Source organism: Seriola lalandi, unplaced genomic scaffold (genome assembly GCF_002814215.2).
Source record: "Seriola lalandi dorsalis isolate HSWRI2012SDOR001 ecotype SW California unplaced genomic scaffold, Sedor1 jcf7180002054691, whole genome shotgun sequence".
NCBI classification, from domain to species: Eukaryota; Metazoa; Chordata; class Actinopteri; order Carangiformes; family Carangidae; genus Seriola; species Seriola lalandi.
The window spans coordinates 1422916-1439086 of NW_019525244.1; the positions used below are offsets into that span (position 1 = coordinate 1422916).

A 16171-nucleotide genomic window follows, 5' to 3' on the forward strand; every position below is an offset into this window, starting at 1 on the left:
GTCTTCTCCTTCAACTTTCTTCACTTCGGTAGGTTGTAATGGTGTTGTCCTAAGAATTTAACCTTGTTCTTTGGCTTTACAACTGAAAGACATTGTCAGATAACACCTGAATGTCAAGTGTACTGTCAACTCTCAGGCAGTTCCAAGAAGTGCCCAAAACATTGAACACACACTAAACTGTTTGAATTCGTTCTTGTTTGTTTGCTGGTTGTCTTTTAAATAAACTGTGTGTTTGTTTCACAGATCCAGGGCTCCATCCATCCCCATGCCATCATCATTTTGCCAAACAGCGCTGGAACAGAGGTTCTGGTTTGTTACGAAGATGAGGGCGTCTACATCGACACCTACGGCCGCATCACCAAGGATACAGTGCTGCAGTGGGGGGAGATGCCTGCATCAGTCGGTAGGTTTCATTCAAACACACACAGACACAGGGAACGCACATATTTGTTCACAGGCATGAAGTGACAACACAAAGTGGCTAGTTTCCAAACTGAGATTTGAATCATTTCAACAAGTAGATTGTCCTCTGAAATAACTGCAGTGTCACTCTAGTGGCTTGTTGCTGTCTGATGAACTGATTCTAGATCAGCAGCTGTCCTGAGCACCAACTTACCCCTGAACCAGATTCTGTGGAGGCAGATTTGGGACAGGGCGGGCTAAAAATAAAATGGTAGAGACTGGGGGGGGGTAGTTGGTGTGTGTATTTGCTCTTCTATTCTTGTGAGGACCATGCAACAATACTAAACCTAAGCGTACCCTAATTAAAGTATACCTGTGTGTGTGTGTCTGTGTGTCTGTGTCTGTGTGTCTGTGGTGGGTGGATGGGTGTGTGTTTGGTCCAGTAGATGGGTCATTATTCTAGCATAAGGACTTCAATAGAGAATACATGAGAATACATCTCTTTCTGTCTCTCCAGCCTACCTTCAGTCTAACCAGGTGATGGGTTGGGGAGAAAAGGCAATTGAACTGAGGTCTGCCAACACAGGAAACCTGGAGGGAGTTTTCATGCACAAAAAGGCCCAAAAACTCAAGTTTCTTTGTGAAAGGAATGACAAGGTAGGACCACCTAAAATCACGAGTGGAGTGTTATTAAACACATATTTCATCAATTCATTTATTATGAAATATCATTAAATATTAGAATACTTACAGTGTTATAAAGAGTGCTAATATCAAACAAAATGTTTTATAGTCAGCTCACTGTGATGAGATTTGTAAAGTCAATGTCCAGTTAAAGAAAGCTGGACTTACATGTTTAGATGGATATAGTAGATTGTTTAAAATATGTAAATATTTTTACTAAGCAAGCTTACATCATCTCATAAAATAATGTTAAGAAATACCCATCAGTAATTCTTGACCTAAGAAATAATGGTTTGGTACAAAAAAAAGTCTTGACTCAAGGTTCACCTACTAGATTTCTTCTGGAAGTTTCAGCCACATCTCAATGCCGTCCTTGGCAGATTGAGTTGTTTGTTATCATGTAACCAAAGTTTCATACTAAACGTATTTACAACTGAATCATCTCCATCACAAAATACAATCTACTGAAGAATGCCATTAGATATGGCTGAAGGTAGCCTAAGAAGCCTAGTAAGTGGACTTTGACTTCAAAAATATGATGTTACACAAGATTTATGTCACCAATACTACTTGAACAATCTAACTTCAAATACTTGAAACCGCAGTAACATTGTGGACATTTGAAGTTGTTCCTAAACCTGGATCTCTCTCCTGCAGGTTTTTTTTGCCTCAGTGCAGTCGGGCGGCAGCAGTCAGATCTACTTCATGACTCTTGGACAGAACTCGCTGTTCAGCTGGTAATGACTGGACCTGTGGGATCAACTGGTGACATCTGCCTTCATTATTCTGGGTTCGCCTTGTGATGCCTTTTTTTATTTGAGCTGACTGATGTTGGTCTCTATTGGCAGTTGATCCCTGCAAGGATCAACTAAGTACTCCTGGATCCATTACTCTTGTCTAGTTTCCATGTAAATGTGCATGAGGTGAGTCGATCATGACTCCGGCTGCAGCAAAGATGCTTGAACCCATAACTCCATCCTTGACTACTGAGGCCTGGAACAATGCTTCTTCAACAGCACAAAAATCTGGACCTAATATTCAGTGAAAAAGAGGAAAGGTTCGCGACCACCACACCTGACCATGAAAGAGTTAAAAGGTACAACGACCAATGTCAACATCTGTAATGTGTAATTAGCTTTTTCACATGCCGGATCTCCATAGTTATCGGTCTTTCAGAGACTGAAAATCGCCCCAGACCGCGAAAACTCATTTTGGGTCCTGTTTGATCAAAATCCATCTGGATGAAAAACTGATGACTGATAAATATCTGGCCTCAAGATTCCTCTACTCATCTGTTAGCACTGGAGACCACAGCATTCCTGTTCAGTTTGCTCCACGTTCAGCTCATCTCTCCTGGATCAGTTTTTTCTTTTTTCTAAAGGACTCCATTGTATCAGTTACTCAGCTAATTATGTGTACATCAGTTATTCACTCATATTTGATTGCCTGGCTGTGGCGTATTACTGGATCCACTGCTTCCTTATCATCCAGACGGAGTGAAAACTAGAAGAACAAAATCCGTTCATCAACCTCATTCCTTCCAAGGACATCATCTGGGCATTTTAAAGACTGGGTTGGGGCCATTTCGGGGCTAAGTAGGACAGCTACTGTATATCATTCCAAATTTTGTTGCTGTTGCTTAAAAAATGAGGTTTTTTTGTCCAAGGTGACAGTTTTTCTGGGCCACAGTGAATCAGTATAATGCCCTATCATCAATCAGTAATGTTTAAGCATATCCTCAGCTGTAATTATGCTGTCCATGCAAACCTCATAAGGCCAAATGTCAGGATTGAAATGTACAAGACATAGTTAGTTCTCTTAGACTTTTTATCAGGTCATTCTGTTCCTAATTATGAACAGTAAGTCATATTTTTTCTCTGCTTAGCTTGAAATCAGTTGCCAATTAAGCAAAAAATACTCTCTTGGGATTGCTTGGGACCAGTCCTCTTCAGTTTCAGTTTGAGCATTCACGCTATCACATATCTGGACCATTTTATTTTAGTCTTATTACTATATAATAAGGACCTGAAGAGCCTTTTACTCTACAGTAGGAGCCATAATTCTGGTGGACAGTATAAAGGGTGTACACAAGTCCACTTTAATAGGCAATGAATGCTTTTCTGTTTTCTTGCATCTGTTTTGTACAGCTTAGGATGTATATAATCTTGTACGAAGCACTGTTTTCTAAATATTATATAATTGACAAGCCATCTTTATGTATGTGTACAGAATTATAGGCTTATGAATGTGAAATTCCATCCCAAAACAGAGTTTATACATGTTATGTCCACGATCTTAAAAGGTTTGTGAATATGGACATGAGCTACTGACAGTGAACTTGAAGGCTCATGTTCAAGTTTACCAACCTGACCTGAAGTGTTTAAGATCAGATAATGCATCATGTGAATTCTGTTTTGTGGTTGATTTTCTCCTAACATGTATAAGTCAGGCTCTTTGCACAATGGCCACCTTGTACATGTTTTCTGTAATATATCACACTTTGGAATGATTTCTATGTTTCAAAGTGGGAAACATTTAAAGCCATTCTGCAGTCAGTATTGAAGAGATTACTGCTAGCCTTTGGCTTTAGATCTGTATCTTACACTACCCAACATGGGACGCACACTTGTTTTTGATGGGTCACCTTGAGAAATTTTATTTTTTTTGACCCTGGATCTGAAGCGATGCAATGACTCGGGCTGAAAAAATGTAAAAATGCCCGGTTGTATAATATGTAGTTTGTTTATATGTTTTGTCATTTACACAATGAGCTTCAAAGCAAGAAACCAAAGATCAAGGCTTTGATGTTTTGGCTTCCTTGAATCTAACTGTGTGAGATACTTAAGATGCTTACAAATCACAACTGACCATTTGATTTGACGTTTGAATACTGTTGGAAAGATAAAGAGTTGACAGAAATCTTGCAAAACTTACGTACTTTGGGGAATATTATTATGTATAGTACAAAAGATGCCAATCAACAAATCAACCTGCAAAATCTCCCAGGACTGATGTGTCTTGCTAGCTCACAACAAAATATATGCAAGTTAATGTTGCTAGCGTTATTATATTTAATAGCCTATATGTATGTTTTATACAGTGCTTGGTTTGGTAAAAGTGAAGAAATAATTGGTTTTTACCTTCAAATGTGAATTTGCGATTTGTTTAATTATGATTCATTTTCATTATGTCATGTTTTCCCTTCATCAGATTTAGCTTAAACAGCTAACGTAGTTACATTATTCTCTATATTGTATTTACTCTTGAGTTTTGTGGCCATCAGAAATTGCGCCAAATGTTTTCTATTCAGTGACACTTTTTATTATGGTCTTGATAGAGATATTACAGCTGGTTCTGTGAGAATAATTTAAACTGGAAAATTAACTTTCTGATAATGACTGTCTTGTTGCTAAGTTGCTACCAACACACCGGACCAGATAGCTAGTTAACATGGCTACAGTGTGAGGAAATACAGGAATGTAAAATAATTTTGACAGGCTAATAGATGGAGAACTGCTAGCTAACTTGGGCTAATTGTTTCAGAACTATGCGAGCTAAGCTAACTTGCTTGAATGATATACAGAGATTCTAAGTAGCATATGGCTAAGATAATAGTGAATCTTGGCTGGCAAGCTAACAGTAGCTCAGCTGTGTAAAGTTTCCACACAAGATACACAATATGACTGAACTATTTTTCACACACTTTTGTATCGTTTCAATTAAAACTCTTCACCCTTCACAAATAGATTTTACTCCTATAATCCTATAATTTCTGTCTGGAGCAGGACATATTATATGTAGAATAAGGCACTGTGCTAGTTTGTGATCAGATTTGGTCGGGTCTGGTCAGGATCCTGAGCAAGACCCTGACCTTTAGAGTCCAAATAGGACAAAAGACCAGACTAAAATTAGTCCTGAACTACCACAGTGGTTCCATCATCTGTCCACTGCACAGGAAGTAGCCTGTATTCGCTGCACCCTTCTTTTCAAAGCAATCTGGCCACCAACAGTACACGTAGTGCTAGAAAGCACAACAAGCTAATTAAATTAGTTCTTTTATTAACTAGCTCTTTGATAGGTCTATTTAATTCTTGCTATTTTCCAGTTGTCAAGATGAGAATTTGTATGAATGTTAATTACAATTTAGTTTCAAGACCCTACTATTAAAATCAACAATGTATTTGTTTGAATACCACTGATATAATTGATTATAATTATATTATAATTACAGATTTTATCATGCGTTGAGAGACTTTAACCTGTTCTTTAATTTAGTCCGCTTACCACCCTTATACTGTGCAGTTTTGGGTTATGTTGTTTGTCATGTTAAGAAAACAAGTCTATTTTCTCTGTACTGTTTTACACAAAACTCATTATGGTAAAAACTGTCATTACATTACACTTAACATTTTCAATGATGAGTATGTTGTGTTTTTTAATTGGTATCTTTCTTCATCCTGCTTCAAGAAACAGCACAGAAAGGAGCTCTTGTACAAGCTAAACAGAGCCAGTGTCACACCTAATGATGTGTGCTTATCTGGGTTTATCCAGTGAGGATATTTTTGTGAATTATTAGGTCCTAACTTCTCGGTCTTCTCCTGCATGTGCTGCACATTTGACTGTAGCTCTATCTATAATGGGAGATAGAGAGAGAGAGAGCAGTGCACTTCCTCCTACACCTTCCACTGGTTAAGGTGATGACAGATTCTGTTTCAGGCTCGCTGTGACTCACTTCTCCAGCTCTCCCACCAACTCTTTTTCTCTCACTTTGTCAACACATCTCTTCTCTCAGCTGCCTGATATTCCCTCTGCCGCTTTTGCTCAGTTCCTCCTCTACCTATTTTTCTTCTTCTTTCTCCTTTCTAGCATCTCTCAGCGTCCTTCAGCTCTTTGTTCTCATGTCTCATGTCGTTTCCATTGTCTCTCATTCTCTCATGTCAAGTCTCTCCATCCACCCCCAGCGCAGCTGAAAGGCTTATTCAGGAAATTTTGGATAGTGTCACTAGATTGGCCGGGGGTGGGAGAGTATTTTTATTGAATTACTGTTACTTTCATTCAGTCACTTCATGCGGGAGTTGAGGTGTGATGCATGAGGCAACCACACTTTCAAAAATGCAGTCATATGATAAAGGCAATCATGCAGTCTAGATATTATGTTCTACAAGCCTTAATGATGCATATTGTGCTATGTTTCTGTCATATTTCTTTGCTGCTGCTTAGATCAGATTCTTTCCTTTGAATCACAACATTGTCCATCTATATCACAAAAACATTTTTGCATAATTTACCAATTTAAGAGCATCGCAAAAACCACGGAACTGGCCCAATTCTCTTTTATTTTGCATTTATTGCTGTTTGTTGAAGTGGGATGTTCCCTTAAAGCAAGATTATGTAATTTGTGGAAGATACATAATAGTGGTAAAAGCTTAACCATAGCGTAACAGTAGCACAGGTAAAAAAGAGTAATAAAGTTAGTAAACCCGACTCATGCACTCAAGTTTTCTAACCATAAGCTACTAGTCATACCAAACAAGTAAGGCTGTAGAGAAAAAACACCTGAGTGTATTGACTTGATCAAAAGTATATTTTATCACTTATTAATTAATCTTTAAATTTGTAAGAGAATGTGTGATTCCTTTTTCAAAAGTTACATAGTTTTGATTTAAGTGCTACAACTGTTACTTTGCAGCCTGTGTATGAGAGAGAGTCTGGATGAGCTGTGCAGAAAGTGTTTGTTTGTGTGGGAGGGTGTGATGCAGATTGTGAACAGGTGCTCAGTAAACCGGATAGTCTGCAGGGGAAGGAAAAACAGAGTTAGAGGAGGTGGCTGGTGGCTTGAGTCAGGTGTCACCCAATAGAAGGAAAATGGATGTTGCTTTAAAACCCAAATCCACACTTTAAAAACTTTGAAGAGGCTCTGACCTTAAAAAATTGAAATACTATAATCTTCAAAACAAAAACTAAATTTACGAAAAAGGTGGAAAAATGTTGTTGAAAATGAATCCATTTATTTAATGAACTAATGGAGCTAGTGATGGATCCAGTGTTTCAACAGATGGCACCAGACTGGATTGAGAATTTATAGATACTGATGGTCCTGATGAGGAGAGGGAGGAAGAGGATGTGAGGATGTTATAGAGAGCGGCAGTGATCACGATGAATAGCCTTTTTAGGTTTACTCACACTTATCCATTGGCCAAATTAATCTTCCAGAACCAATAGGCCGATAGCGATCTTTAATAGAACAGTATTGTCTGTTGATGTGTGATATTTTCCAAAAGTTGAGATTTCGCCAACAATTTACAACTACTGTCAGTATTTTGAGGTTATCTTCAGTGTAGACACACATGACAATTATGTCGAAAATTCAAAGAAGTTGAGATTATATAAGACCAAATGTTATATAGATATATATTCAAGAAAATATTTTTCCCTTAGCCATTTCATTTTATTTCTGTACCGCTGTAAAGATGATTCTTTTGTTACTTTTTTTTTGCACTGGACCTGTGTTTGATGCATCATATACTGTACCCTTCCTGCTTTGAGATGAACACACACTAACTTGTGTTTCCATGTAAAGACGCAAAAGACAGTGAGATGACAATAAATAAATGTGTTGAATTGACTCATTTGCTGCTGTGTTTCTGTTTGCTTCAAAAGTCATAATGACACGTGGTGTTTTTGTTTTATCTTCCCACTGACTCATCAGAAACCTTTAATCCAATTAACTTTTGAAACACTGACACACAATTTTTTGTCTGTTGAACACACATCTTGTCATTGTGACAAAAGACGTTACACATGTCGCTCTTGGTGCAACACCATCTGCAGGAGCATTTGTTATTTTGACTTCCTTATGAGGACAAGATCTACTGATGCTTTTGTCTTTTAAAGTCAAAACATCTATTCAATGCAACAGCAAAGCCACCCATCATCACTCTGCCTGTACAAGCAATTACAGACACAACGCCTCGTGACAGCACTGCCTGTGTCTGAAGGCTTGTGCTGTTAGGAGTATTGCATGCCATCGTCATTGGGTCTTTCCTGATGGGTTTGATGTTGAACCTCTGTCTGGAATATTTTTTTTCCTTCTGGTCAGAGGTCACAAAATTGGGGGACTGATTTTAAAAAAGAAATTGAGGCGGCACAAGACCGAGATCTTTCACTTTTATGGCTCAAGCTCCAAAAATAATGGATCCTACAATTCCCATAATGCAAGTAAAAAGAATCTTTCATTAGACCCTAGCTGCCTGTTACTTGCCGTCGATGACATGTTTCCGTTTGAATAGAATAGTTGATCATTATCAGGGATTTTTATGAGAGTGAACTTGAACCCGCTCTGACTGATGAAGCTCATTGATTATGATTCAAACTTGATGGTAAAGCAACGTAAACACTGCAGTTTGCCAGATTCCTTACATTCCTGTACACGAAGAGTATACATATTCAAGAGTAAAATGATCATAACTAATAAATGTTGCGTTTGAAGTCAGAGAAGTGTTTTATGAATCTCACTGTGGATAGAGAGAGGTCCTGGTTGAGGCCTTCAGTCCTGGAAGGTGAACTCACTGCTGCAGCCTCGAGGGCAGGAGACTCAAAGCCTGAACACACAGTCCTGCTTCATCACTTCTTCAAAAGGAGATATATTTACAAGGAGATGTTTTTCTATTAAAAGATGTATTTCTATTGTTGGGGTTAAATTATGGAGCAATGATAATATACATTTTTGAGGGTTACAAGTGTAAACTATTTTCTTTTCTTTTTGGTGGGTAGCTTAAATTGTATTATATATAGAATATATATTATATATATAGAACGTAGGCCAGCATACTGTATATAAGCATTTTGGCTGGGCCTGAGCCTGTCCACTCACTACTTAATACATAGAATATTGACTTTTTATTTTTATTTTTTGCTGTCTACATTGTTTGAATTTACTGCATTATGTGAGATGACTAAATAAAAAAAAATACTAATACTTCATCACCATCTCTCTCTCAGACACCTAAATCTCTTCCTGGAGCTTTTCAGTCTCTTGAGAATCACAGCATGGTGAGAGTTTGTTGTCATCCAGCTCCCGTCACAGTGAACGAACTGAACACTGCTGCTGGATCGCACATCAGAGGAGGTGAGAGGGCTGGAGCCCACCTCCATCTACGGCCCCTCCAGCAGCAGCATCACCACACACAGAGTATATTGAGAGGGGCTGTAAGTATTTGCAAGTAAATAATATGTTTGCATGTATATGGATGTGTACTGTATGTCTGCACATCTACTGTATATATGTGATGATATAACCTGTATCATGAGCATTTAGATCAAATTCACTCTTCTTCTGTATTTGTTAAAGCTGCTTTAATCAGTTTTTCATACTAACAATGGATCAATGTGTAAAGTAAAAGGTATCACATCCTTTGGCAGTTCTCTCTCTCTCCCTCTCTCTCTTTCTCTCTCTCTCTCTCTCTCTCTCTCTTCTCCAGGGTTCTCATGTATCCCCTGAAGACTCGCTGCCACCAGTCGCAGGTTTCCTGGCCCCTGCCTCACACACTCTTGGATGAAGTAAGGTCATCGAGCCTCACAGCAGTGACAACCTCAGCCACCTTTTCATCTTCTGAAATTTAGTGCAACGAGTGATCTCTCTGTTACCACCAGGTTAGTTTGGATTGGACAGACGAAGTGAACCCGAACCAGCGCAGACACAGGTGAAGCACTAGTTTGAGCTTCACTCACTTCTTGCTTTCCACTTGGAACTCTGCTCTGTCGTACGTTCGTCACTGTTGACGAACATTTTACTCCGCTCTAAATTTGCTCCTGCAGTACCCCTCCAACTGACCCCCACCACCCCCAAGCCTCAGATTCCCTCCTAACCCCATTCCACCACCACAACCCCCCTCAACACACACACACACACACACACACACACACACACACACACACACACACACACACCCCTGCCTGCTGGTTTGTGTGTAAATGTGTGTGTCAGCTCACCCAGAGCAGGGAGCGTCCGGTGACCAAGCCATGACTGGCAGCCACACAGTCACATAGCAGTTTTGCATTTAGCATTTGGATCATTCACACTTCCTGTTGGATCAATACATTTGTTGTTGCTGTTTTTTTGGGGTTTTTTTTTATCCTGCTGGGAAAAGGCCGACAGGTAAGAGGAGGAACATTTTGGTGGAAGTTCTCAACATTGCGTTGTGTTGAAGGTGCAGCCAGGCCCATTTTGCATGTGCATGGCTGGATCAACACAAGAATTTTAACTATTACACACAAACACACCGTGAAGGAACCTGTCGGATCCAGTTTACACACCAGATCTTGAGCTTTCACTGCATATATCCAGACTACAAAGTTAGTAGTATCGTAGTAGCTCGTCAGTAGTGTAGAGTGTAAAGATTCAGTAGTGAAAGGTTTACACAGAGCTGTTTGTGCTCTTGGTTTTGATTGGTAGAGGGAAGAGAAAGCAAAAGTCAGAGTAATCAGATAATCAAATGCTGTAAAGAGCCATAAGTTTCCTGATACTTCATGTTATTGATACTGCAGGCATTGCTGGATGAGTTTGCAGTCAGAAGGAAGAGGACAGCTGAGATCTGTGTGGGGCTAAATTTATGCTGTGTCATTTGTCTATTTGTCTATCTATCTATCTATCTATCTATCTATCTATCTATCTATCTATCTATCTATCTATCTATCTATCTATCTCTCTATCTATTTGTCTGTCTGTCTGTTTGTCTGTCTGTCTGTCTCTGTGTCTCCATATGTCAGTGTGTTGATGTAACTGTGTATATGTTGGTTAATGTCCGTGCGTGCACATGTAAGTCTCCCAGGATGCAAACTGTCCACATCAGAGCTCCAACCTGTTGCAGTGGATAAAAAATCTGTTACATCCGTTTGGTAGTTTAAAGGGTACAAATGAAAAAAAAAAGTGTGTCAGTTACATAGCCTGCAGGGTGAGGCAACATAAGACATACCAGTCAAAGCTGAGTGGGTGGGCAGAGTTGGGGGGGGGGTTAGGGGTTCGCAGTGCAAGCCTGACGTGCTTGTATGACGCTGTGTTCAGCCACTGAGCTCTGTGGTTGGTGGACACAGAGATCAGGTGACCCTGTCAGGGCTAAATCGGTCCCCCGAGCAGACAAGTTGAGAAGGTAGGAGAATTGGAGAGCTGGAGATGGAGGTGGAGGTGGAGGGTTAAGATGTTTTTCAGAATGATGTAACTGAGAAATTTCAAAATGGGCTCACAGCAAGTAAAAATTCCTCTTTTCCACAATGGTCCCTTTACCTCCCAGCAGGAGCGTAGGTTTGGTCTCGACATTGGAAGGGACGCAACAACACCGGCACCCCTGCGAAACAGAGAGATTGACTTTTTAATGACGTCAACTAAATGGTTTAATAACATAAACGATCTTAATTTACATTCAGAAATGCCCACACGCAAAATATATGTACATGTGTTGAATTTACAGACATGAAATATATGTACATATGAGGTAAAATCATATATGTATTTAAAGTGTAGCCTATATTTGTAAAAATTACATATGAACCTTGTTTTGAGAAATACTGTATGTCTAATTAATAGAAACATTTATTTTAGTATGTCTGTTTATATTATAAACATAGTATAGTAAGACATAAAGAGTAATAGGATAGTAAGACATAAAAATGTCTTAGTACAATAAGGCATAAAAACTTCATTGTATTCATGGTGATATTTTCAAAGGACTCAACAGAAATTCAGCTCATACTATCCACCGTTTTATGTTTACTACTGCTAGCAACCTGACTGCTAGCCTACAGAAGACAGAAACCAGGGTTAACTTGCTAGTCAACGCTAGCTCACATGTTTAAATAACATCAGTTGACATTTTTCTGGTGACATTAGGTACCACTGTGATATTCTCACATGATGCGAGCCTTCAGATAGCCCCTGCCCTTTCAGTCGATGCTAGCATGTGTAAATCGGTTGTCTTGGAGAGATCATTAGGAAATGACCTAAGCAAATGAATTAAGTTATGATGCATAATGCTGCTGTTGGTGGAAATATCTGTCCTTTCCAAGATTATATAAAACACGCTTGTTTTTAGCCAAAGAACGATCCAGTAACAATTTATTCCATTTGGTTGCATAATTATAAGGAGTTTTATCTGAACGTTGTTATATAAAGAATTGAGTCATCAGTAAGCAGCAATAAAATATGTACCATGAAATATTAGTTTTATTACTGCAACTAAGTGAAGCAACAATTTGTACTGAGTAAAATCCAGAGTGTGCTGGTTTATTTTTAGACAAGCTGATGTTTTTTCCTATTTCCCCTCATATTATCCAGATTGTTGTGGCTCACAGTGACCTATATGAATGCATGAAGGGTATGCTGAACATACAGAGAAATAAAGCTTCACACTGTGTGTGTGTATGAATTGTTCTTGTCATTGACTCTTTGTTTGTTTGGCCTACCGGATACAAGCAACAGTCCTCTGCTGTGGCTGATGTTATTGTTCCATGGCTTTGGACCCGTGGGCTCCTCTGTCAATACCAGGAGAGCCCACAGGTTATGTAATGATTGCTTACCGGTAGATTTCAACACATCCTGCTCTGCTGCTAGAATGTGTCGCTGCTGCGGTAAATCTGTCCACAGCTGAGACCTGATGGGGGTTGACGGCTTCATGATGTTGTATGCAGGGCTGGAATTATACAGTGGGTGGTTTGTTTAAATTCAAAAAGTCTGATTGTGGTTAGGTGTTGATTAGTTTGTTTCCTCCTGGAAAGCTCTAGTTAGACAGACAGGATGTAAGTCAGACTCTAGAGTTCAGGACTGTTCATTTCTCCTCTTTGAATAATAACGATACGTCACCCTATTAAGAAATACAGCACATGTTCTGTGTTGCAATGTGTATTTGTGAACACAGGGAATTAATTTACTGTACCTGAATGTTGCAGGTAAAAGGATATTTCTATGGCAACAGCTGAGAAATGAATCACCTTCCAATGTTTTACTCCATTTTTCTAACTAATCAATACCTATACTGCCACTTCACTGTGTATCACAGCTGATTGAATGACAAAGTTCCCACCATGACTTATAGTGAACTCCTTACTCTCTCTTCTCGGGTGAAAACAGGCCGCTCTGCCTTCTCACTTATATTCAACTGTGAATGTTAGAGAGGGTGCAGCAAGCTTCTGTCCTTCCTGTGACGCAGAACAGGTGGGATGGACATCATTCCAGGAAGATGCATGGTGTTAAAAATACCAACCATTATGCTTCATTGACATATTAACTCCAGAGATGTGTGCCATAGGTCAAAATACTCAACTGCACTAGCACAACATTGGTTTGTTGTGTATTTGCAGGCTAAATTTGTTTTCTACCTTTAGAGTCAGGCATAAAATGATCAAAATAACCAGATGAAATCCTGAATCCTGAATAATTGCAACTTTAATTAAATAGAAATGACTATAAGAAAGAAAGAAAGTAAGAAAAATAAGCAGTAAGAAAAATAACATAAATACTGTAACATACAAACAACAGCATAGAGAGCCCCCTAATTTAATACCAGGTCCAAAATTAGTCAATTTATACACAGATTATATTGTACAGTAACAATGCTGCTACTGTAACCACACAGTCTCCTAACATACCCTGCAGGGGGGGTATGTTTTGAGCTCCATGTGGAGTAAATCTGGTAGTACATGTGTTTCTTAAATTATGGATGATGATCCAAACGTAGCCTGCAGCTCTGCACATGACTTAAGGTCACTAGTGTAGTTTAATAGGCCAGTCAGGGACTGCAGTGCCCAGCAGGCATGCAGCTCGCCACCAACGTTATTAGATGTTGATATTTGTTTAAATTCAAAGTCAGGACATCTAATGCCAATGTCACTTTGACACACGGCTGGTGTTAATATTTTGTTGGTTTAGTTGTGTTGTTAAGTACCCAAAATCCAATATCCTCGAAATGTCTCACGTCGACGCCATTTTGACTTATAAAATACTGACATTCTGCTTGTTAGCAAAACCCATCATCTGCTAAACGTCTCCTAAACATCAAAATGTCAATTAGCCAACATTGGATTTTGATGTCAATCCGATTTTCTTTTCCAACCAAAATTTAATGTCTGTTCATTTAGAGTCGTTAGAGTTCAGTGTCTTGATGTCTGGTGCCTGCTGGTTGCACTCATGTCGGTCCCCACAGCAGCAGTGGGCTTGGACTGATGCATTAGCATGTGTATTTAACAGTACTAGTTCTACTTGTCTTTTGTTTAATAGTTTGGTTCCGCCAATATCATGCTCTTCTGTATTTTTAGCCATACTGCTGGTGCGGCTCGAGGGATGGCGGTGTTGATCAGTTGGTCGGTCCACCATCAATCCTAATAACTTTCATGTGATGAAGTGATACACCGTTAATGACATTGGTCTAAACAATAAGAAGCCTAGATGTTATGTTGTGGGATCAGGCTTTACTTGATAGATCTGTAGTTGCCTATAGCTGTTACCTGCATCATTTTATTTAATTAATTAAAACCAACACAATTTCTTTAAAATCTGTATTTATATCAACATTTAGTTCACCATTGTATGATATTGTCCTGCTTTTATGTGTGTTAGGGTAATCTTTGAACTTGGATGCCACTTCCTGTATGTGTCTCTATCCACCTGTTGCTTGCCAGGAAAGAGATTAGTTGCACTCTGCAAATGCTGCCTGTTGTTGCTGTTATGAATCTTTTGGTTATGTAACACAGAGACAATTGATATGAAGGGTTCAGCAGCAGCTGTTGTTGTATCAACAGTGGGCTTCAACCAAGGTACACACACACATGCACGCATGCACACACACACGCACACACACACACACACCTGTTAAGGAGTGATTATCAGAGGGGAAAACTGAGTGTAAACATGGATGATGTACATGCTGCAACTATTCTACACTAACTATTTTTAGACTGTGTTGATGTAGTGCTGTGATCCATATACCAGGGTATATAGTTTCCAAAAATCAAGTTCGAACCGAGTTTGAATAACAATTCATATACATGAAGTGGAAAGCGCACCACGCACATACACACACCCTGCATATCCTTGCATATCTATCTTACTATCTTACCAGTGGTGAAATTTTAGTTTATGGTCCGTGGTGCCTCTGCTGCCTCACTTCGGTGGCAAGCTAGCAGGCAAGTCCGCAGATTTGTTGTTGTAGTGTTTGACAAATGCATTGTACAAAGTCCACAAAAGCCTTATCTTTAGTTAGTTCCTTTGCCATGTACTGTGTAGATCTCAGATGCTTTGGTTTCATCATTGTCCACGCAGGGCCGCACTACTGGTGTTCTCTATTTTTGCAGCATACAGTATAATATTACTATCTTTTACAGCACCCTCTGCTAGACCACAAGCCAAACTATTTCAAACAGTCTTGAATTCAAACAGGTCATTTTACTGATTATGAATAAGAAGCAAAAGCCCTAATATATGCCCTAATGTATGCTTCCAAAAACAGAATCAGAAAAGGAAGTTTAAGGTTGAACAGACATACAAATGTGGTGTAGGGGTGAAAAATATGCAAAAATAAATAAATAAATGAATAAATCATATTGTGATTATTTTTGACAGATATTGCTATAGCAACAGGTCATTATTTTAGTGGTAAGTGGTAATTTTTGCACTGAAAAAATATATAAAAAATGATGATATTTGTTTACAGTGGTCTGTATCAAACAAGCAGGTTTGTTTTATGTCTGAAGAATATGATTTAAAGGCCGGGACATCTTTAGCACTACAATGCTTCGTTAATAATGATATGTTGTGACACATTTTACCTTTATCAAACAATTGCCCCCCACCCCCCGTTTCTCTGTATGTCTTGTTAATGGAGACAGTGAGATTTATCTCAGGTCAGAGAGTCTCTGCTGTGCTCAGGAGGCAGCAGGGTTTAATTTAGCCTGGAAACCTGAACCTCAGACTCCTCTGTCAGCTCCTTCTGTGGGCTCAGGATAGAGCCACAGTGGGCAGCAGGCTGGGATTTGTGTGGTCTTTTGGGTGTGAAACGATCAAAGTCTCCAAGCACCTTTAATTAGCTCTCACACCTGA

General features: G+C 39.2%; 1 protein-coding gene and 1 long non-coding RNA gene across 7 annotated transcripts in view; one reads left to right on the forward strand and one right to left on the reverse strand.

Moving 5' to 3' along the window:
- Nucleotides 1–7711, forward strand: part of LOC111667598 (mitogen-activated protein kinase kinase kinase kinase 4-like) — a 66068-nt gene extending 58357 nt beyond the window's left edge. For all 6 annotated transcript variants that reach the window (XM_023423344.2, XM_087178542.1, XM_087178544.1 and 3 more), the window contains 3 exons: nt 244–403; nt 920–1059; nt 1744–7711. In XM_023423344.2, coding sequence (XP_023279112.1) covers nt 244–403; nt 920–1059; nt 1744–1827 — 384 coding nt within the window. In that variant the 3' untranslated portion in view covers nt 1828–7711. The remainder of the gene's footprint in view (nt 1–243; nt 404–919; nt 1060–1743) is intronic.
- A 3381-nt stretch (nt 7712–11092) lies between these two features.
- On the reverse strand, nt 11093–13222 carry LOC147818129 (uncharacterized). The gene is made up of 4 exons (XR_015438288.1): nt 13014–13222; nt 12658–12770; nt 11369–11429; nt 11093–11251 (listed from the first exon to the last, which is right to left on the reverse strand). It is a non-coding gene; the product is annotated as an uncharacterized LOC147818129 (long non-coding RNA).
- Between the last annotated feature and the right edge of the window lie 2949 nt (nt 13223–16171).